At 34.5% G+C, this 22,424-nt stretch overlaps 2 protein-coding genes across 2 annotated transcripts in view; both read right to left on the bottom strand.

Moving 5' to 3' along the window:
- LOC145319595 (uncharacterized) overlaps positions 1 to 22,424 on the bottom strand; it is a 120,416-nt gene that overhangs the window by 12,674 nt on the left and 85,318 nt on the right. The window contains exon 7 of the mRNA XM_080161812.1: positions 475 to 556. Coding sequence (XP_080017938.1) covers positions 475 to 556 — 82 coding nt within the window. The remainder of the gene's footprint in view (positions 1 to 474; positions 557 to 22,424) is intronic.
- LOC145319866 (uncharacterized) lies at positions 16,816 to 22,127 on the bottom strand. The gene is made up of 6 exons (XM_080162270.1): positions 22,116 to 22,127; positions 21,129 to 21,182; positions 20,438 to 20,491; positions 18,972 to 19,044; positions 18,239 to 18,291; positions 16,816 to 17,886 (listed from the first exon to the last, which is right to left on the bottom strand). Exons 1-6 carry the CDS (start codon positions 22,125 to 22,127, stop codon positions 17,815 to 17,817), a joined length of 318 nt encoding a protein of 105 aa, XP_080018396.1. The 3' UTR covers positions 16,816 to 17,814.

Raw genomic sequence — 22,424 nt, 5'->3', positions numbered from 1 at the left:
TCTTCTTAATGTTAGGGTAGTCCGATTTGTATTAAATACAAATAAAAGCAGTACTTATTTTAATAAAATCAAATTTTCTCAAAATCACACTTGTAAATCGCTTCATTTCGTAAAGGGCAAATATCTGCGTATTTTCAAACATGTTCAGTTTATGTTATATTAGCTGCATTTATTACATAATATAAATAACATTTCATTCATTTTTACAGAAGGATTTAAACAAATTAAAGATAAATCTCTCAAAGTCAAGATCACCAAAATTGATTGATGAAAGATTATTTTTTTTTATCGAATCGTATTATAGACAGCTATCCGCGGATATAAAAAGAAAATATTAGATTAAAACCAGTTTTGTTATCCCGGACTTATTGTAGCCAGATACAGAGATTACTTTATCATAGAACATGAAAATCTGGTGTAAGATCCGAGTAATAATAAATCCATTGCAAAAAATCTTAATTGTTAAACAATCCTTTGAATTGATAAGAAGACTGTTGACTGCCTCCACATGAACAGAAACTGTCGGACTGTCATCATTGTAGGACTGGAAGGCCTGCAGGGGTCAAATTACGGTCAACATATGTGTAAGAAAAGTTGTAACATTTATTTTATTGTAATTCTTATCAGAATATAAGGTGAAATACTCTAATTACTACCAAATGTGCAAGTTTTTTTTAATCCGAAATTTTTTTTTGTGCAACTTACAGTGCGAGGACACGATATTGGCTTAAGAGACTGGAGGTAGGTAAAACGAGTCCAAAATTTGAACACAATTACCCAACTAAATTATTTTTATGATTTCTGTGGAGGGTCAGAATTTGTTCTATATCCCCTCGTTTTTTTTACCATTGAATTTAAATAGAAAATGTTGCAAGAACTAAATTGAGAATCTTACAAAGCCCTCCATAAATAATTCAGTTTCAATGTTCAAATGCATTCTAGAGATGAGAACAAGATTACTGAAAACAATAGGTGGGGTTATATATTACTAAAATGGATCCGCCCAAAAAGGCCTCTTGATGCAATTGAGGTGGGGGATGTCGAATCTACCACACTTTCAATTTTAATTTTAAAAAGAATAGTTAAATAAAAAATAATTTGACACTCGATTTCTCTTGATAGGGTGGTGGTCCCCCCCCCCCAAAAAAAAAGTTAAAAAACCTATGAGAAGCTACACTGTAAAGGAGAACCAAATCAGTTTAGTGGTTACTTTTAAGCAAACTCCCCAATAAACTCCCCAATTGCAACTAAATGCTTGGATGTCCATAGATAAATCAAATATTAGTGCCTTGGTTTCTACTATAAACATCTTGTTACCATTCACAGGGGTATTTATCAAGAATAGGTACTAAGTAACTAAACTTATAAATGTCCCACATGGAAAAGTCTTTTTCTTCAGAATATTTATTCCTGTCCCTGAACCTAGCGAACAGAAGAGATTATTTGCACCTTCAACTTGAGGAGAAAACTAGGTACTTTTACTAAATGCTTAAGGGACAAGGAATAATTTTCTGAGAAAGTAATATGATCATTCAGACAGGTATAGATCTGGAAATATTCATTTAAATTTTCAAAGAGGCAAACCTGTTCGTTGGTCAAGGAATTCACCCATTTTTTGTTGCTTGGTCAAATTAAAAAAACATCTGTAATTTTAGTTCCCAAAAAATATACAAAATAAACGGGTAAAGTCCCTCCCGTTTCGTCGTATTTTCACAGCTGCTTTTGATAGGTTATTTTGGGTTAGGTTAGGTAATTGCCCCGCAGGGTTAGATCCCCCCACAGGGGCTGGAAATAGGAGAAATGCTACTGTGAAAATACGACAAAACGCCCCTTAAGAGGCGTTGTCACGAAAGGGACTATACCCAAAAGATATATTTTACATAACTAAAATTGATTCAAATAGTTTGTTTGACTATTCCCCATATTCCTACAAACATTTGCAGTGTAAACTACCTAATTTGTGCAAAATATGTCAGGAAAGGGTCAGACATTGAATTATCATTATTGCTTTGCTTCTCTAAATATTAATTGTTTATAACTAACTTTCTGCAATACCTCCCTAATTATACTATTTGATAGTACTAGTGGCTTCGCCCCTAGCCTCTAGGGGCTTTGCCCCAAGAGGTATAATTACATCTTCTATTACTTACCCAGCAGAACGGATCACAAATTTTCGCACCTACCCAGCAGGAAAACATTTTGCGATTAAATTCGCAAAATTCGTAAAATTCGTAAAACCACCGCAGGACCAATAGGTATATACCCTGAAGAGTAGAATCCAATCGGTTCAGTGGTTACCGAGATCTTAAGGGACAGACAGACGGACAGACGGACAGACATCAAGCTACTTTGTATTATAGATATGACGTTTTTTTTGGGATTAAAATATTGGGTAAAGTCCCTTTCGTGGCAACGCACATTAAGGGGCGATTCTTCGTATTTTTCAAAGTAGCTTTCTCCTATTTCTAGCCCCTGCGGGGCCAATTGCCTAACCCTGTGGGCAATCACCTAACCCAATATAACCTAACCTAAAATAATCTATAAATAGCCATTTAAAAATACGACGAATTACCCCTTAACGGGCGTTGCCACGAAAGGTACTATAACCAAAAGATATATTTTACATAACTAAAATTGATTCAAATAGATGAATATCTGCCCCTGTGGGTGACTTTTTTTGCACGCATCTTCTTTGAGCATACACCGACTACTTATGTAAAGTAGATGGTTAGTGTCCTTGGGCAAACTAGATGGAAAACAGGGATGTGCAAATAGACCTTTAGGGGCGGAGGGGGGAGGTGGAGGAGTGTTCCTAAACCACAAAAAATTGCAATAAACCAGGGCTTTTGTGATTGGTGTCAAGTAAAGATCTCAGAAAAGGATGTTACGACTAATTTAATAAGCAATATTGTGGTTTCCTTTTCAGTGAAGCTTCCCATAGGCCCCGGAATGGTTTTAGTCTATTTCTTTTTTAAAGTCTGGGTAGGGTTTTAGGCTATTTTTCTACCCTTCCATATTCCTTAGAATATTGAGCTCCTAGATGCTAGGGGCGCAGCCGCTAGTAATACAGAAAGGCTTATGAATTGAGATTGGCGAACTCTGTAAAACGAGCACGCTACAAATCTCTGGGAGGAATGAATATTATTGAAAACAACAACACAAACTAAAATTTAAATGCTCTGCCCAAAACTAAAGTCATGTACGGTCAGGGCAGATTTCAGGCTTTCGTGGTGGTATTATTTATAATACACTAGGTTTTACTTTCCCTTTAATCTTGGGGTAGACCCACCCATGCTATCATGGATCCATGCCACTTATCACATAAAATTGTAGAATGCTTTTCCATAAACTGCAAGACTTAATAGTTATATAGTTAATTAATTGTACATTTTTATATTCGTAGAAAGCTGGATATAATACGATGCTAGACATAGTTTTTTTGTATGGGTGAGAACCGGTTCCTATCCACCGGATTCGAATGAATACGAGAAATATTTGTTTTCCAAACACATCTAGCCTCTAGGGCCTTTGCTTTGTTTCTAGGTAACCCACCGCAATTATCTCCCTTTCTTATAGCCTAAAACATACCCTGGACCAATGGAAGCCTCCCTGAAAATTGTTGAACGAAATCATTACCATAAATACAACAGACAGACAGATATCCTATTAGTTTAGTACACAGAATTGTCCCTCCCCGACGAAACATCTGTAATCCGTTTAGGCAATTTGACACCAGTCACACTCGCACAGTTTTTGGTAGCGCAGCTACTATTAAATTCAATTTGTCTGTAGGTAAGTTCGTTCTTATGAAAGAAGATACATTGCTAAAAGTTAACTTGAATAATACTACCAAAATATAAAACGTTATTATAAAACTTTGGGCACTAGTGTAATAAACAGCCCATTGTTCCATCTCTTTCTGCATATAACGCCTTTCTAATGAGTCTTCAAAAAAACATCGGAAAAAGATTTAAATCTACACTCTGGTTTTAAATTATATAAATGTAAGAAAATGCATCTAGCAGTCTAAAATTTTTCTCTTAGAACTAAAAATATTGTTCTCGTTCACTCTTATGATACATGAAATTTAAACTGAGCATTCATCGTCCCATACTCCCCCTTTTCGGTCCCCACTATATTAATACTCAGGATATATAATACAAGGATTGTGGAAAAATTCTGCGTACTTTAGTAGATAAAGGTTTAAGTAAATTTTTTTGTTAAATATATTTCTACCTTCTCTTGGGTATTTTCTTTCTTTTTATTTTTAATTTCAATCAGAATGGAAATATATTACACTCAATACTGTCGAGATCTTGTCATGAAAATGGGTTAAAAATGAGAAATATAAACAAATATGTCATGATTAAAATAGTTTAAAATCCTCCTTTTCTCAACAGGGATTTAGGTATAAGACAATGGACGACAAATTAGCATTCTACAAAATTATGCCTTATGTTGTTTTAATTTAAAAAACCGAAAAATCTATGTAAAAGTGAAAAAGCGGAAATGTGAAAAAAGAAGATTTAGAGTAATGTGATGTTCGACTATTGGCTTTAAGAAATAATACTTTTATAGACAATTTTAATAAATTAACAAAAGATAAAAAGATGTGGAAAGAATAACTTTATTTTAAACCTTTTTAATGCAAAATTCAATATCAAAATATTACAAGTGGCATAAATTTTAATATCTAAATTTAAGATAACCCTTCTTTGGGCACCAAAGTAAACTGTTAATAAAGAAATTAGCTCAAAATAGGCAGTTGAAAATCTTTGAACATTTAACTTTTGGTTATTGTGCTCGGTATTTATTCGTCGGCAATCGTTAGATCACCAGACCTAGTGTAATTAAGATTTTATTTAAATTATCATAAGAGGTTTTCCTTACTACAAATCACATTGAATGGTTCTCACTAACTGCCTGTTTATGGTCCATGGTTTCATAGTATTAGCGAGTGTTTCTTACATTCAACAAATTACAATTTTACACATAAAAATACATAATTATTAATTTTATACAAAAATATTACAAATATATATATCATAGTAGAATATGTATAATAAATGATGTTGTGATGAATGTTCTTTGTTTAATTTTGATAATTTCATGTAAATCATTGGTCTCATGGTATGGTTCGTTCTTGTTGGAGCTGTTTATAAGGTGGTGGCTGAAACATAAGAGACATATAGAAAACTCAAAAGGATGATTAAGTGTATGTAATAACACTTTAATACAAATATATCTCTCGTTGATTATTTGCTACATTGTGTAAAGGACCTAAGTATTCAAGTTTGAGTCTACTCTATAATTTGGGGTGTAACAGTCAACCCGGTTTTTTCAAAGTTTTCATTCGACTCATGCCTCTAAACACATATTAGCAATTAATCAAGTTTTCATTTTCCTTTTAAGCCTTCCTGTTTTCCTACGTGCCTAGCCGCGACACGCGCATTTTTACTTATTCTTAATTATTAAAAATTAAAAACATTTAAAAATATTTCAGTATTCTTACTTTTCAGACTTTTAATAGAAGACAAGTAAATTGTAGAGTAGCTCCGCCGTGAGGATCTTTATAAAATATGGTGTAACTTATTGAACTCAGAGCGACCAGAGGGGGAGTAAAAATGGGGTGGGGAAAAATCATACGGACAATGTTCGCCTCTGACGGAGAATAAGGGTGCAGGATAAAAGTGCGATCTTTTCTCTTTACCTCCGTCAGACGAGTTCAAGAAAAAGGGAAGTTTTTTAGGGGGAGGGGTAAGCTTCTCTTTTCCCCTACCTGGTTGAAACCAGCGAACGACGTTATTTCTCAGTTCTTTTTTTACGAGTTTGCAGTGAAGAGACAATTCTGTCGATCAAAAATGAAAGTTGTATTTGTTTTGGTGGTAAGCCTTTTTTTGTAAAATAAAATAAAAAGAGAAATTGAATTTTTTTTATGGTTGATTTCCTTATTTGTACCAAAAGATGTTACCTGTAACAAAAGTTGTAGTGTTGGTTTGAAGATTTAATTTTATGATGAATTTTGTAGCATAGCAGCCAAATGATCCATTGTTGGTTAGCAGTACAGGTTTAAACCTTTACAAAGAGAAATTTTGTATTGTTAACAAATAAAAGAATTAGAAAAAAATCGTAGCAGCATCTCTTGGCAATATAACCTAAAATAATGTTAGTAACGTTCTCTCTACCTAAATATGTTTTCTCGACCAATGTTGTGTAACCTAAATAAAATTTTATAATTATATTATGATGATTTTTCGTCGGAACCTGTTTAAATATATGTTATACATGTATATATAAATCTAAGAAAATATAAAAATTTGTTTAGAAAAATATCGGAGACGTGGTGTGTTTATCTGTATATCTAAAAATAAAAAATAAAAAATATTTGGTTGATTAAGACAGGGTCGTAGGCGTACAGAGAGAAGTTTTCAACCTAGATTGAACAATTATCTAAATATAAAGTATATGAATAGTTTTCTTCTCCGAGCGCCGTAAAAGATTCTCTAAAATGAAATGATTATTATTATTTAGGGCGGGGAGAATTCAATTCCGACGTTTTTCTAATCTAAAATTAAGAAAAGAATGTGCTTTTTTTTGGAAATTGGGCAATTATTCCTCAAATTTTATATTATTTTTGACAACCATTTGCGGCATGGGGTATCTACAGTTATTTAATTCTTATTAATTGGTTATGAATTATATTTTTGGGAAGCAAAGTTAAAATTATATTTACATGGCTTTTTACAAAATAAGGGTTTTCTACTTATTACAGACATATGGACTATAATCGTGGGGGTATATATTATCTCAAGTTTTATGTACATTAAAATCAAAACATTTTTGTCTTAATAGATCTTTTAGTTATAGAGTAGCTCCGCAAGCAGTAAGGTTAACGTTAATGTATGTATAGTTAGTGTTAACTATAAAAAGTTTATGAAATATGACAACTCATTCTGTTAAACAAGAGAGGGGGGGGGGTTTAGATGGATTAAAAACGAGGGTGACAACGTTCATAAGTAGCGAAGCTCAAAAACTATGAGTGTTGATCGATTGTGTATTTACTACTATAAAAGTGTTATGGAATAGAAAATAAGTCCAATAAAATATAGAAATCATATAACATTTAAAATCACGAGAGTGTAAAATTTGGGAATCGATTCAATTTTTGTATCTTGTTTAGAATAAAAGAAAAATTTTATTTATTGTAAGGCAGTCTTTCGACCACCTTAAATTTAAATCTATACTACAAAATCTAAATAATTTTTAAAAGCAGTTAAATTATTTGTCTAAAAGTCTTTAGTTTTGACACATTGTCGGGTTGGGAGTATGCTATATGTGAAGTAATCTTGATTACATTTGAGCCGCGATTCTCCTAACAATTGTTAGATTTTGCCTTAAAGTGATTGTGAATCAAAAACAAAAAAATCTTAAACAAAAAAAAATAAAAAAATTGTAAGGTTAAATATTTCAAGTATGCTAACGATTCCTTTTTTATGATAATACACCATATAATGAATTGGCAAAAAGACAAGATAAATACTGAAGGTTTGTTACTGCAGCTAATGTATTTAAAGTGATCATGAACAAAAAAAATAAAAAAAATAAAAAATGAAAAAAACAGAATTGATGACAGCATTGATTTGAGGTAATAAAACAGACAATGTGAATAATAGAGAAGCTGTTTTAAATTTGAATTCAAGAAACTTTTATATCACCTTCTTTCTTTTGGATTCTCTATGGAAGAAAGATGAAATTTCCAGTTGTGATCGGATACTATCAGGTGCGATGATTTTGGTGGCAGAGTGTAGTATGTATTTGAGAATTGGGTGTCTTTGAAGTTCGGTGAGGTCCCCAATTAACGTGAGATTATCCTGACACCTGCTCACGACAACGTTAGCACGTTTCTTTGAGAGGTGCCAAGGATTCTGGATGTGGGGTAGAACAGTTGTTAGGATAATATTCTTGCTCTCTTGTCCCTGCACATCTTCGATGGTCGTGGAGAAGATGTTACGGCAACCTTTGGCTTCAGCTTCCGCCAATACTGTTATCTTCTGGCCTCTGTAGTAGGACAAGACACAATAAGGTTCGTTTCCAGGTTGATTTTTTACATATCTGACAACAGTGGCTGCTTCAGGGGTGCTGAATTTACTTTTGGTAGTGAGTGATTTTTGTGAAGTTTCACAATGTATCACTATTACCTCACCGTCCTTCTCACTTTTACAAACCAATTCTCCATTGTAGCTGATCTTGTTTAGGATATCCACAATTTGGTGGCTGCTGCGATAATTGTTGATGAGAAAGTGATAATTACTTTCATGCTTTGACAGAAATTTGGCACATCTAGTCATAATATCCTCTTGCTGTGTAACTATGACACTGTTAGGGCTCTGTGTAAGTTGGAGGGGATCACCAGATAATATCAAGCGGAACTTCTTTTGTCCTCCTGTGATGTTTCTGATGATGGGAACTAGAACAGTAGATTCGGGGCAAAAGGCCGCCTCATCTATTATGACATTATCAAATGTCTTAGACCATCCTTTTGCATTGGTATCAGTAGTGGGTTCGCAGGGGCTAAGATTGTTAAGACGGTGAGAAGTTAACAATGTGCAGACAATGACGTCAGCGTCATATACTTGCTTTGGGTGTGGAAGTTTGTGTCTCATGTCGCCATCTGTCAGTAAGGGACAGTAGGTTTCACAGGTTTTCTCCACCCGTGCTGTTGGGTTGGAGATTTTTAGGATTTTTCTATCTTTGAATGTTTCGGACTTCTTCAGTTTTCCAAAGATATCCACTATAGCTGAGTTAGTAGGACACACCAGAAGAACTGTCTCTTTTAACAAAAGCCTTTGATGTATGAACTCTAATAGTGTTCGGGACTTACCAGTGCCCGGGGGTCCCATCAGTATGAAGGTGTCCCCTGGAGCTAAGTGGTTCATCTTTGTAACTGCTTCCAATTGACAGTTATCCAAACCCTTGTCAGCAGGTTCAATTTGGGTAGGTTTACCATGAGTGATGATTCTGTTGGGTAAGAAATAATTCTTAGTTGCTAGGCTGATGTCTAAACTTTCAGCATCTTCTAAAACTCTGAAACCAATGGCAAATGGTGCTGTCCTAAGTGTAGGAGCAATTTGGATTTGTGTGTTCAAAGGGACATTTGGGAGATACTCTACTTTGATAGTAGTTTGTTTGATCTCGGTTACAGATATTTGAGCGGGTAAGACTTCGTCCTCTACCTTTAAGAGAACTTGATCATTAGCCTTGAGATTCAAGGAGCTAAGGGTATTCATGTCTAGATCTAAGATTAACTCGGATGTTAGTCCCAGTTTGTTTATTTTCAAGACCTTGGTTGGACAGGTTTTTAACATGAAAGTAAGATAGTGCACAAACTCACTTTTTAAAAAATGAGCTATCTTTTTCTTCCAATTATCTCTGTTAGTAGGGGTGCTCAATATTTCATAAATCTCAAAAACTTCTTTTGGTACATTCAATGACTTTGCAGTCACAGGTAAGTGAGGGGGGTGATTTATTAATTGATGTTGTAACAGCTGGTATGGGGTTAAGGTTTGAAACAAGGTTTTTGGAGGGGTGTGGCAGATTTTGGTGTTGAGATAGTCCTGCGATTCGTCTCTGTCGCGTTTTTCACAAACCCAGTGTCTGTGATTTCTAGGTTCTAGTATTTCTTCTTCTCCAGGAGGAAGGTAGTTGTTGAAGATTGTGAGTAACAGGTCATAAAGATTTTCCTCATTGGTTTGTTCGTTTATTGTTTTAACCTTCAAGGTCATATCTTTTGAGACAGGAAATTGACCTGGTACACTTATTTCAACAGTTTTCTGTGACAGAGTGTTCGGCTGTAACTCTTCACCAAATGGATAAATTCTCAGATTACCCATTTGTGTTCCAGCTGACCAGGCTATAAAGCCATTTTGGGAGTTATCAGCTACACATTTTGTTATTTTTATGTTGTTGTTGGATTTGTTTCTAATTTTGAGGTAGATGATTCGGGTGTTTTCACTTTCGGTATGGATGATGTATCTTTTATCTTGATTGTAGTGGGCATATTCTGTTAGTCCAGTTTGGTGAACAATTTCAAATTCTAAGACGGAGTTTGTATTTTTTGGGGATGAAGAAATAATAGACATGTTTTCTATTATTCTCTTATGTTGACTATCGTTGTGCGATTTGAAGTTGTAGTAGAATGTACTACAACTTCTGCACACTTTAAGGGTTTGAGATATAACTTCTAATTTATTTTTACTGTAGATCTCTAACAGGATTGAAGTTTTTATGATTGGGATGTCTTTATAGTAAAGAAATCCATCTTCACTAAGACTGTAAGAGGGGTTTAGTGTTGTGACTTTCACTTTGTTTTCTTGAACTTTGAAGTACACCTCGTTGTTTTTTGAGTGTTCTAATTCCTCCAACGCATTGATGTATTTGATGAAAATGGTGGGGGGTGGTTCTGGTTCCTCCATTGTCTAAACAAAAAAATAATTATTAATTGTTAGATAAAGTAAAAGTGTTAATATATCTAAGGACTACATTATGAGATAACTAGGTATTCTAGAGCAATCGTTAGATCACTCTAAAGTGTTAGTGTAATTACTAAGTTTATATGTTTTAGAGCAGTCGTTAGACCACCCTACGGTGTTAGATTTAACTACATTCTAAACTACAATATAAAAAGTTAGTTTTACCTCAGCAGTGACTTGAAACTGTTTTGTATACTTGGCTGGTTTTAATTTTTATTTTAATATGTTGATTGAACTTTTAAATTTTTATCTGAAAAATAAAAAAATGAAGTCTATTAAAATTGTTTGTTAGCTGTTCAGTTTAACATATAGGGCCTAGATGAAGTGGTTAATTTTTTATGTTATATTTTTTACGAAAGATGATAATTTAACATTTGAACTATATATATATTATGTAAAAAGTTTTAGTTAGAATCAGAGGATGAGATATATGTTAAAGGTTTTAGTCGGAGTCAGAGGATGAGTGGTAGCTGATTTCCTCCATTTGTTTAGTTTTCTTTAAACATGGTTTTAGTTGTATCTCTTCATTTCTTTGTATCCCTGGTTGTTGGTTTGATTGGTCTTGGTTGCAACAACAGCACCACCAGGAGTTTGTTGTTACGTTTTCCTTTTGACTTGGTTCTCTAATTGCATAGCGTTGTGGAGTTCTGTTTTTCCTTTTGCAGCATATGATAATGCTGATTATTAACATGAGGCCACTAAATACACTTGCAAGTGTTGACGCGTAGGGGAGTATTTTGTGGATAGTTAGGGTTTCTGAGGGCGAATAAAATTCAGTGGAGTTGTATTCGCTGGGATCCACCCCCTGAAATTTTGAGAAGTTTGCTGTTATTGGGTATGTCAGGAACGGAAGATCAGAGTTTATGGAGCATTTGTTGTTTGTAAGATCCAAATGTCCCATGTAAGTTAATGTATTAGTTCCACACGAGTCATTAATCCATGTCTTAGTTCCTGAGAATACAACATTTGTTGTATTGAGTGAATAGAAGCTAGGAAATATGTTTTCTGGAGTGCAGGTGTGTGTGGTCTTGTTGAATATGTTTGAACAACAAGGGTTGAATGAGTATTGACTAATATGACAAGGTTCGTTTTGGCAAGATTTATCTACTTCATAACACAAGTTTTGGTAGAATGTTACGTTTTTGTGTAGGTTATTCTTGGTGCCATAGATTGGGTATAATGTTATTGTTTTGTGGTTTGAACACTTTGTAAGAGTTCGATATTTTATAACAAGGGTAGAATCGTTATGTTGAGTGGTGGATTGGATTATGGAGTAAGGTTCCTTTTCAAGGTTGTTTGATTTTTGGAGATTTGTTGTGGTCGTTTCAAGTGTTGTTGTTGTTATAGGTGTTGTTGTTGTTGTTGTGGTTGTAGAACTTAGAGTGTCAGTTGTTGATATGGTTGTTGTTGTTGTTGGTGCCGGAACAGTAGCGAAAATAAGGTTCATCTCTCTTGATTCGATAAAGGAGATGTAGGAAGTAATGGAATTTATCTTGTTCTTGATGTACTCTGAAAGGGTGTCTACCGCACTTTTGAATGTGGCAGTTTTTAAGCTGTTGAATCCTTCCAAAATTTCAATATTTTCCTGTTTGATGAAGTTCCTTTGAGTTGTTGGTATTTCGCTTGCAGAGGGTAGTTGTTTTAAGGTATAAAGTAATTTTTCACTAGTATATTTGTATTGGAATTGTAGAGAAAGGAAATTTTCCTTTTGTAGTACAATTTTGGCAATATCACTTGGTTGTAACCTTGATTGGCATAGGTATTGTTTCTGTGCAGTACAAACATCCGTTTCAAATGTCAACAAATCTATGTTTAGATATGCGCATTGCGATTCCTGATTTAGATTATTGAAATTTATTGTTGTTGGTTGATTACATATTTCAGTTGGAATCTTTGTGTTATCCTCGTAAATTGGGATTTTATAAGGTTTGGCAGGTAACCAGATATTTTTATTGTTTGGTGTTAAGGTAGTTATCATTGTTTTAACAGTTTTGTAATTTTCATTCGTTACTTTCATAAGCACAGAATCATCAGACTCACAATCAAGTACTGCTGCTTTATATCCTTGTGTAGTTGTTCCTATTCTTAAACGTATTCCTCCCAATGTTGAGAATTTTTTTCTTTCCGTAAAAGTTTTGGTTGTTGTGTCTGCGAAAGTTGTTATCTTGTCTGTGGTTTTTTCTATTTTATCTGCGAGAGCATCCAGTTCTTTTTTTATTTCTACTTTCGTTAGGGTAACACTTTGTGTTTCACAGATAACAGTTGGGTTATTCTCCTTAATGAAGTGGTTGCCATCGGGTGCTTGGTCGCTAAGTCTTATCCATGACTTTGTATTGGTGATAAGTTGTAATATAAATATTACAACTATCATTTTATATGAATCTGAAAGCAAATAGAGTCAATAGTAAAATTGTTAGCATTCTTGGTATTATAATTACAAATATATTTTTTTTATTATGTGAACTGGACTTATTCGGCAAGGTTTTACTTTAGCACCCGGCCAAACATTTATTAAATAAAATCAGATATGTTATACAACAATATATATATATATACATGATCAAAAGAAGTACTATAAAATAATTACAAGATTAAGTATACACATTTAAATGATTTATTTACAAGTTTAGCTTTGAGGGAGCTTTAATTAAACGCTTAGGTCTCTCTTGAGTTTCAGGGATTTCAAACCTGACTCGGCGATTACCGACATTCATTTCTTCAGAATTTTGTTCTTGCGTAGGTTGTTCAAGATCTGGTTCGTCTTCAGTAGAGCTACCAGTGGGGTTAACAACTTGCTCGTTATTTTCAACAAGTTCTTCAGGTGCTTCTAAAGTTGGTTGGAATTCGTCAATGACGCCTGGGTTTTCTACACCATATTCTGTATTTCCGGTATTTCTTAACTTTATTAGTTCCATTAGATTGTTTTCTTTGTGTAGATCTTCCCAATGTTGCCAATCTACTCCTCCTCCAAAGATCTTTTTAGCATAAAGGGGCATGTCTCTATATCTGGCAAGACTTTTTTCAGGAATTAGTCGTATAAAGTTCTTGTGTATGTACGTTGTTTTTCCATTTAGAACAGATTCGGCCAGAACAACGCTTTCAAGATTTGTGCGTACGATGAATGGACCATAGTACTTCGGTCGCAACTTTATCTTTTCATTAACCGCTGGTGTTTTGTTCAATGCCAAAATGAAACTTCCTTCAGTGAACTCTGCTGTACGACCTCCCTTTTTTCTCATTTCTTCTTTATACTTTTTGTCATTGGCGAGGGCTCTGTCATGTATAGCTTTTAATTTCTTACGATGGTTGGAGGAGAAAGCATTTAGGTTGGTCTCTTTTATTCTGAATAGAATATCTTTGTCCACAGGGTCCCACATACGATTTCTGTAACCAAATCTGATCTCGTATGGGGAAAACCCTGTGGCTAGATGTGGTGTACTGTTATAAATGGCTACAGCCAGAGGTAAATTGTGTGACCAGTTTGTTTCAAATGAGTCTGACAGTGATCGAACAAGATTTAGTATTGACGAGTGTGCCCTTTCGCACATACCTAAGCTTCTTGAACTGTATGGCGATCTTATTTTTATTTGAGTCTGATAAAGGTTGCATAGTTCTTGCATTTTTACGCTTTTTCCTAGATTCATTGCTCCATCTGTTACGATGATTCGGGGGGGACCAAATAATGAGAAGACATATGTCTCTAGTTTGTTGACTATTTCCTCTGATTTATCATTCCGTAAGGGAAAAGCAATCACAAATCTTGAAAAAGTATCTATACAGGTAGCAAAGTAGCTACCTTTTTCCGTACGTTTTAGACCTGATACCACATCTATCTGCATAACTTCGCCAAGTTGCCCCGTCACCGGGTAACCCAGTTTGTATTGTTGACCTCTAGGTGGTCGGATCCACAAGCAGGATAGACAAGTTTTACAAAAATCTTTAATATCCTTCTTCATTCCTGGCCAGAAATCAGTTGTTTGTATGATTTTGATTAACTTTCTGCTAGACAGGTGACCCAACAAGTGAGTTCTTGAAATGATGGCATTTCTGAGGGATGGGGGAGTAAGTCTTCGGAAAGTATTCCCGAATTTTATCATTACTATTCCATCTATCAATTTCTTGTCTGCTCTTTCGTTTGTTGTTAATTCCTGATACGTTTCCTTTAGTTCTTCTTGTTGAGCAGCAATATATTTGTCTCTAGTCAATGAATTTTTTATTTCTTTTAGTATTTCTCCTTTGATGGAGTTTATCACTTCTATTTTGTTTATGGCTGTTTCACAACAATCTTCTGTTTGAATGAATTTACTTATAAGGTCAGATGAAGTTGGTATTACTATTGGGTCTTCACTATTGCTTATGGCCTCAATAATATCCTCTGGTCCTATGATGTCTCCAAATTGGAAAGGAGTCTTCACTAGAATCCCCTGATTGTGTGGTATCTTGTTCTCGTCTCTTTCCGGATCTAGTGTATAAACTCTGGATAAGTTGTCAGCCAAGCATAGTTTTTCACCAGCTTTGTGTTTGACCATGATCTTGAATGGAAACTGGCTTAGTCTTGATAGGTATCTAGCCATGAGACTATTGCTCTTAGCTTGATGAAAAAGATAAGTGACTGCCGCGCAGTCGCTCAATATTATGGCTTCCTTACCTATTGAAAGGTAATCTGCCCTTTTTTCACATATATCAAGGATAGCAAAGAGTTCTTTCATAAGTGAGCTCCATCCACGCATTTGGGTTTCACTGAATTTCTTGCTTGTAAAAAAGATCGTTCTTGGAACGAAGATGACATTTTTTCTCTTCAAGGGTTTGATTTCTGTGTTTGCATACGGGAACACGTCATCTTGAAAAAGTTCTTCTTCCGTTTGTGTGGAGCCAGAAGGTTTGAGGTCTACATCATAATCAATTATTTCATCTTTGCTTATGTAGTCATTGATAATCTTGCGTAAGGAATCAGTGAGTTCTGTTGGTTTCTTAGACATTATTTCGGCTTGTGCAACTTTTAGTTTCGGTATGTCTTCTGGTGAATAAGAATCAACTTGGTATGCCACTGCTCCATATGCTGAGCCACTGGCATCTACTTCTAAGAAGATGGGTTTGGTACTGTCAACAAAGTTTAACATGGTAGGTTTGCTTATCATTTGCTTGAGTTTGTTGAAAGCATGTCTTTCCTCCTTGTTTAAGGTAATTCTTTCATTTGGAGAAGAGGTTAATTTGTACAGTGGAGCTGATATTTGGCTGTAATTTGGTATAAAGTCACTGCAGAAGTTGCAACATCCTAAGAATCGCATTACTTGTTGTTTAGTTGTAGGTTCAGGAAACTCGACAATGCCTTCGACCTTGGATGGATCGCATTGGATGCCATCCTGACTGATGATCATGCCTAGAAGTTTTAATTCTGGTTGAAACATCTTGAGTTTTGGTAGGCTAATTCTAAATCCGGCTGAGTCTAATCGTTTTATAACTTCTTGGAAAGCATTGAATGCTTCCTCATAAGATTTGCCAAAGATGATAATATCATCCATATAGTTGGCTGCGTTGGATAGACCAACGATTACTCTAGAGATTTGTCTACTAAACCAACTAGGGGCATTCTTGAACCCATAGCCCATACGGCATGGTTGATATTGACCGAAGGAGGTCAATATACTTGCTTTAAACCTATCGGATTCCTTGATCCTTATGGACTGGTAGGAATCCTTTAGGTCAAGCAAGATAAAATATTGCTGACCACTCAATTTTTGTAAGAGCATTTTCATACTCGGTAAAGGGAAGAGATCTGCTTTTGTGACACTGTTTAGTTGTCTATAGTCTGTTATGACTCTGACTCGGACATTGCCTGTATTAGTGGCATCTGGTCTAGGGCGTATAAATATGCCGGAAGAGTATGGGCTTGATTCAGGGATAAGTAGTTTGTTTTGTATCATCTCTTCTATTGTTTCTTGGATTTGTTGTTCAAATATGTGATGCAACTTGTATGGTTTGCTCGTAACATTGGGGTTTGATGAGGTGAGTTCTATTTGAAACTCGCTGTTGGGCAGGGTGCAGTCCCCAAAATCGGTATTACTTTTGCTTACTACGTTCGGAAAATCTTTTGTCAGGAGTTTGAAGACTTTACCTTTGAGGTGAGGCGGTACATTTTTTAGTACCTCTTCCCAAATTTCTGGGCCAACTTTGATTTTCATGGGTTGTGTCGCTTCTTCGATGATATCACTAATGTCTCCAGCTTCTGACTTGTCTCCAGGTTCAGAAAGTTTTATTTTGTTAACGTTCGGGTTTCTGAGATTTTCTTGTTCTAGTTTTCTTTCGGTTTTGTTAACCTTGGGTTTCTTGCAAGTTTGATGTTTGAGTTTTTCTTCTAAAATTTTAGCGCTGTTGCTAATGTTGGGTTCTATTTTAGATTCAGAGTTGACTGTCTCCATTATTTTCAGTGTGGGGTTGTATATTTTGGAGTTTTTTGGTAACAACTCAAAAGTTCCTATTTTTTCACCTTTGAAAATAGTTTTACTGCCAAATTCGTGATTTTGGATTGGGATCTGTAGTGTGCCATCCCCCTCTAAAGAGCAAAGACCTGTGATTTCTTGAGGGAAGAAGTTATGTTTGAGTGTGGTGAAGCCAATTGTGTTTTCGATCTCCTTGGTGTTGATGAAATTTATATTCGCTTCCAGCAGTTTGGCGGATAATGTTGTCGTTTCACCTCCTGGTAGTTGTATAGTATCTTGGGCGAAAACTGGAAACAGCTTATTCTCTTGTACAGGTAACTTCTGTAGGACGGTTTTGGTCTCCCAATTTTTGAACACTAGAAAAACCTTGCAGTCACCGTCTATTTCCCAATTTATTCGTTTCGAGCGCAGACAGTCAGCACCTATCAAATTAGTGCTGTTAGGAAAACAGGAAACAAGGAAAGTTTGTTTTACTGAACATTTGTCAAAAACAATATTGAGAAGGACTTCTGCAAGGAAAGGTATCTCGTTTCCTGAGAAGTCTCTAGCAGTTTTAGTAGGTTGTCTAACTTCTAGGATATTTTTAGGTTCTATTTGATCAAAAGTTTCTTTATTGATGATAGAGTGGCCACTGCCAGTGTCTATCTCAAAAGATATGTTCAGGTTGCCGCATTTTCCCGTGATAGAGAATTTAGATGTTAAGGGAATATCAGAGGGTAGATCTGGCATTACGTGGATCTCTTCTTCTTCATCTGTGTCACTGTTTTCCGTTACCCAGCAGTGGCTCCCCGACTTTTCGCGGAATCGCAATAACTTTTGTTTTTGACTTTTAACTTTGGTTATTTTCATAGCAGCTCCTTTTCTTCTTTTTTGGACTGGCAAATCCCTTTGTTACACTTATCATAAGCTGGTTTCTCCTGAAACAAAATATTTGGTTTATAGTTTTTTTTTGTTTTTTTTATTACAAAGGTTTGTGCAGTGATTACATTTTAAATTTTTTTTTTCCTTATATACTCGATATATATTTTTATGTGAACTAGACATATTTCATTCTTTTTGCAAAGCTATTCTACATTTCATTATGTCACTTGGTTTATCTCAGTAATATTTAACATGTAGCTTTTATTACTTTTGTGTTCATTGCTTAATTTGTTTTCTAGATGCGCCGCTCCTATGGTTGTTACCGTCAATTCTTGAGATTTTTTTTTGCAGCAGTTCTTTATCTCATATCTCTATTTAAGCTATACTTATAAGTTAAAGTATTTTTACCTTACAGTTCCAACTGTTTCTTCCTCGCATTATAGCCATAGCAGCCCTCCATTCTAAAATATTACATTTTTTTTGTTAACAGCTTTCATTTTTTTTATGCAATTTTACTGACACTTCCATTGTAACGAATGTATACCCATTTACATCGCAAATTTTGAATTACAATACATCGCCTCATTAACCTTTTGGTAGTAAAAAAATTCCGCATTTTGTCCCTCCTTGGACCATTGTGCTTCATAACATGAAGACTTTCCCAATGTTTTTATTTTATTTCTTGTACTTTCTTTTCTTTTTCGACTTTACCAAGTTTTATTTCTCATACCCTAAGTTAAAGTTGTATACTTTCATTCATTGTTTACCCCTTATCCCTATGCACCGTGCATTCATACCCAATACAATGATTATCTGAAAAGGTCGAACCAAAATTTACTGCCCATTCGCGGAGTGGGCCCACTTTCCTTCAAAGACAAACAAAAAATATTGTTCAGCAAAGCGCAGCTTTTCTGTGTTTGGTTGTCTGTCTATCTTGTTTGTTGGTCTGTCAATCTTGTCGAACCGTTTATTTCATGCGTCTTTGATAATTACAACATGAATTTTTTTCCTTTCTTCCCTTAAGCTGTGGCCACTCTTAAAACAAATCATCTCTTACATATTTTTCTCTCATACCTTCCCCCCCAGCCGCAGCCTCTAGGGGCATATTAACGAACATCTCCTTACGCCCCTTCATACCGACCTGTTAAGTAGACCAATACAACAGCGACTATCACCAGTCCGGCTTCCCAACCTTCTGGCTGAACCGACATCTCCTAAAAAATTTTAACTTTTTATGTTTTATTCAACTTCATAAATTACGTTATTCATGTTCATTGAAAATTATTCTCAAACTTAGTTTTTACATAGGCTTAATGGAAAGTAAAGCTAATCTAGTTTTTGTTTTCTACTTCACAACAAAATCAGTAAATAATCTACGCCTGAACAAAATAGCCTTGACAACAAAAGAATCCATAATTATTCTTTTCTTTCTTCTAAATCAAATTCCAAAAGCCATAAAAGGCCTTTTGCGTTGTATATAATTGGAAATGCCAAAATTTGACGTATTTTCAAATCCCTAACAGGGATTTCATGGTATGTTGCCTAATATTTTACTTTTTACTCTTATCTTTTATCTAAAACTATTCTTGGCTTCGAAAATGACTTTGGAAATAGCTTTGGCTTCAAAAATATCGATTAGTTTCAAATGGTTTTTCTTACACCTCAGGGATATTAGAGAATTGGAATTATTTTTTTTTAACAAACAAGTTAGAAATTGACGTTGACTTAAACATTCATTCAGTAAGCAAAACAAAATATTTACATTTGCTTTAGTGGTCCATTTTATCCCTGGCCACTTGCTATCTGTATATTAATCTAGGTAAATCCATTATATCACCCCTCCCACCCTAACCCCCCCCATTGGGAAACATAATACCATATTTCGAACACGTAGTTCCCCCTCCCAACCACCTTGTAGGAATTTCCCCCCAAAATCCCCTCCCACTCCCACCTTACCTTATACCTGCCTTATTTATCAATTTGGGCCCTAATCCCCCCCCGCCCCAATTTTTCACAATACCCAAGGCCATTCAATTTTTCATTCTGTATATATTAAACTTTATATTTGAACATGATAGAAGGCTTCACCTTAACATATGGAAATTGGTAGATATTACAGTTTTAAACTAAATGTATGTCATATTTTCAACGAATGAACCCCAACGTACTTAAATACAATAAAACAATTGCATTTAAAACGAATAGTTTCATATCCTTACTGTAAATTTGCCTCTTACAAATAACTATTACTTATTTCTTAAGATATATACAAATATTGATTTCTGAACAAAACTATACCCCATGGTCCTATCCCTCCAAATCTTAAATAAGCATATCTTGACGGATAATCTATGGGCCGAGATTAAATTTGTGTATTTTTTAGGAATATCATTAAAACCAATCTCTTGCCAAAATTTAAAAAAAATTTAAAATTGAGTATGCTTCACATAGGTCGCGTATCGTTTTTATAATGATACAAATATTCGAAACGAAGTTCGCTTGATTTTGATTGTTAGACATACCATTTTACATCAAAATTTATAGTTTTTTTTGCAAAGAAATGACAAGGCTTTTCTGTATTTCAAGTCGGTTCGTCCGCAACAATACCTGTCTTTGTTCCTCCAAGCCCGGAAAATTTGTTCCATCGTTTTCTACCTTCCCCTGTAAATATTTAAATACAAGTCAGAAAAGATTTAACAACATTAGTCACCGGACCGTCCGTATATCCATTTTCAAAAATTGTGGTTTACCATCCCTATTCATCCCTGTTAATGGTCTATAAGACCCCTCCTGTATTTATAATGGTTTAGGTTTTCAAAAAATTCCAGGCCCATGGCTGTCATTTAAACCAACCAAAACATTTTGCAATTTTTTTAGTCTGAACAATGCCGCCAACTAATACTATTTTTTTTTTTTTTTTTTCTTAAAATTACAGATTCATATAAGCATTTATTATACGTTTTTATTTTTTTTTATTCTGCGTTTATTCCAAAATTCATACACCCAAATGACACATGAATTTTTGTTGTTACAACACCCAAACACCTTTTTCCAATCTTGTCAATTCACCTACCCACCCCCGCCCCCTCATATGATCGATAAGAACCAATCCCGTAGCAAGGCACTCATGAAATTAGTTTGTCTGTCGGTACGTTTTATTTCTTATTTTCGGCTTTCATGCCTTTTCCCTCCTACTTTAAGGAAAATTAGCTCATAATTTTTTTTGCATACAATAATAATTCGCTCAATTTTCTTTCCCCACTAAACAAAACTTGATTTTCTTTTTGATTTTTCTTACCTCCACGACAAATTCTGTTAACTTCTTGCCTGGAATATCTTTCTCGTTGCTCCCCTAAAATTGTACATATTATACCGTTTATATACATAATGTTATAGGCGAAGCGACTCTATAATCACGTCTTTCCGATGTAAATATGTCCATAAAAATTACCCTATATAACACAGTTCTTCAACACATTCATTTACAATTTTGCTTCGACTCTTATACATTTATATTTTGATTATTCAGTTTTGACAATATATAAATGTTAATGTCTGTTTGTCATACTGTTTCAGTGCTTCACTTTTATGGATGCTGTCATCCTTGTTTAAATAACCTTAGAATCGTACTACGCAACTAACTTCGTCCGATCAATTTTTAACAAAATAAACTTTCTCAACATTATAATTTTTTTATTTAATTATTTTTCTTGCTTTTGCCTTATTAGTTACCTTTCTGGAACTTTCCCCGAAAATAGAACTACCTCCCTCCAGCCCCGCCTGATTTTTCTCGCTTTCGGGGGGGGGGGGGGGAGACTCATGCAAATAAAGATATTGAGAGGTTTCGTGATTTTATTCCTTAGCAAAATAAAAATGTCATATAAACAGAAATTTTTCAAATATTTTAATTCAAATTCCCCAAATAAATCAAGTAATTAAACAAATTAATTGTATGATTTGCCAACTCAACTTCTACAGAATAACTTTACATTTTTTTATTTTTACTTTTATAAGCGTAATGACGTTTTTGCAGAAATTTTTCATATTCAAATAAATAGACAATCCAACAAAAAATAAGGTTTTAGTTCAATCATTACACAAAAAGTAACTTCTTACTATCAAATAATTGAACAATTTCGTGACTTTATGATTTTTATTAAATCCAAAAACAAATTTTTGATTTCCAAGAAGAATCTTTAGAACAAAGCGACTCTATACCTAATTAATTGTCTGTCCGTCTGTCACGGCAATCACGTCAACGACAGATAAACATTTGCATAAATACCATATTACCCATTTTTTTAAATTTACAATAATCACACAGATTTTTTTCACGATCAAATTAGTTTCAAAATTTTGCAAACTTAAATTACCACGAACACTAAACCCTTAATTCCTAACCTGATTTAGATTTGCAAAATACTTTATTTTTTTACATTGACCCATCCATAAACCCTGTTTTTGTCCATAACAAATTTTTAACAATATACGCTTCAAAACAAAAGATATATGCTTATCTAACAGAAATCATTTCCAACGAAAAATATTATTAGTTTGTAAACAAAAACGACGAAAACTTTTCTATAATAAGAGT

Source organism: Acartia tonsa, chromosome 5, assembly GCF_053477335.1.
Source record: "Acartia tonsa isolate MP-2025a chromosome 5, ASM5347733v1, whole genome shotgun sequence".
Classification (NCBI taxonomy): domain Eukaryota; kingdom Metazoa; phylum Arthropoda; class Copepoda; order Calanoida; family Acartiidae; genus Acartia; species Acartia tonsa.
The sequence above is the reverse complement of the archived record's forward strand: the minus strand, read 5'-3'. Positions and strand labels throughout refer to the sequence as shown.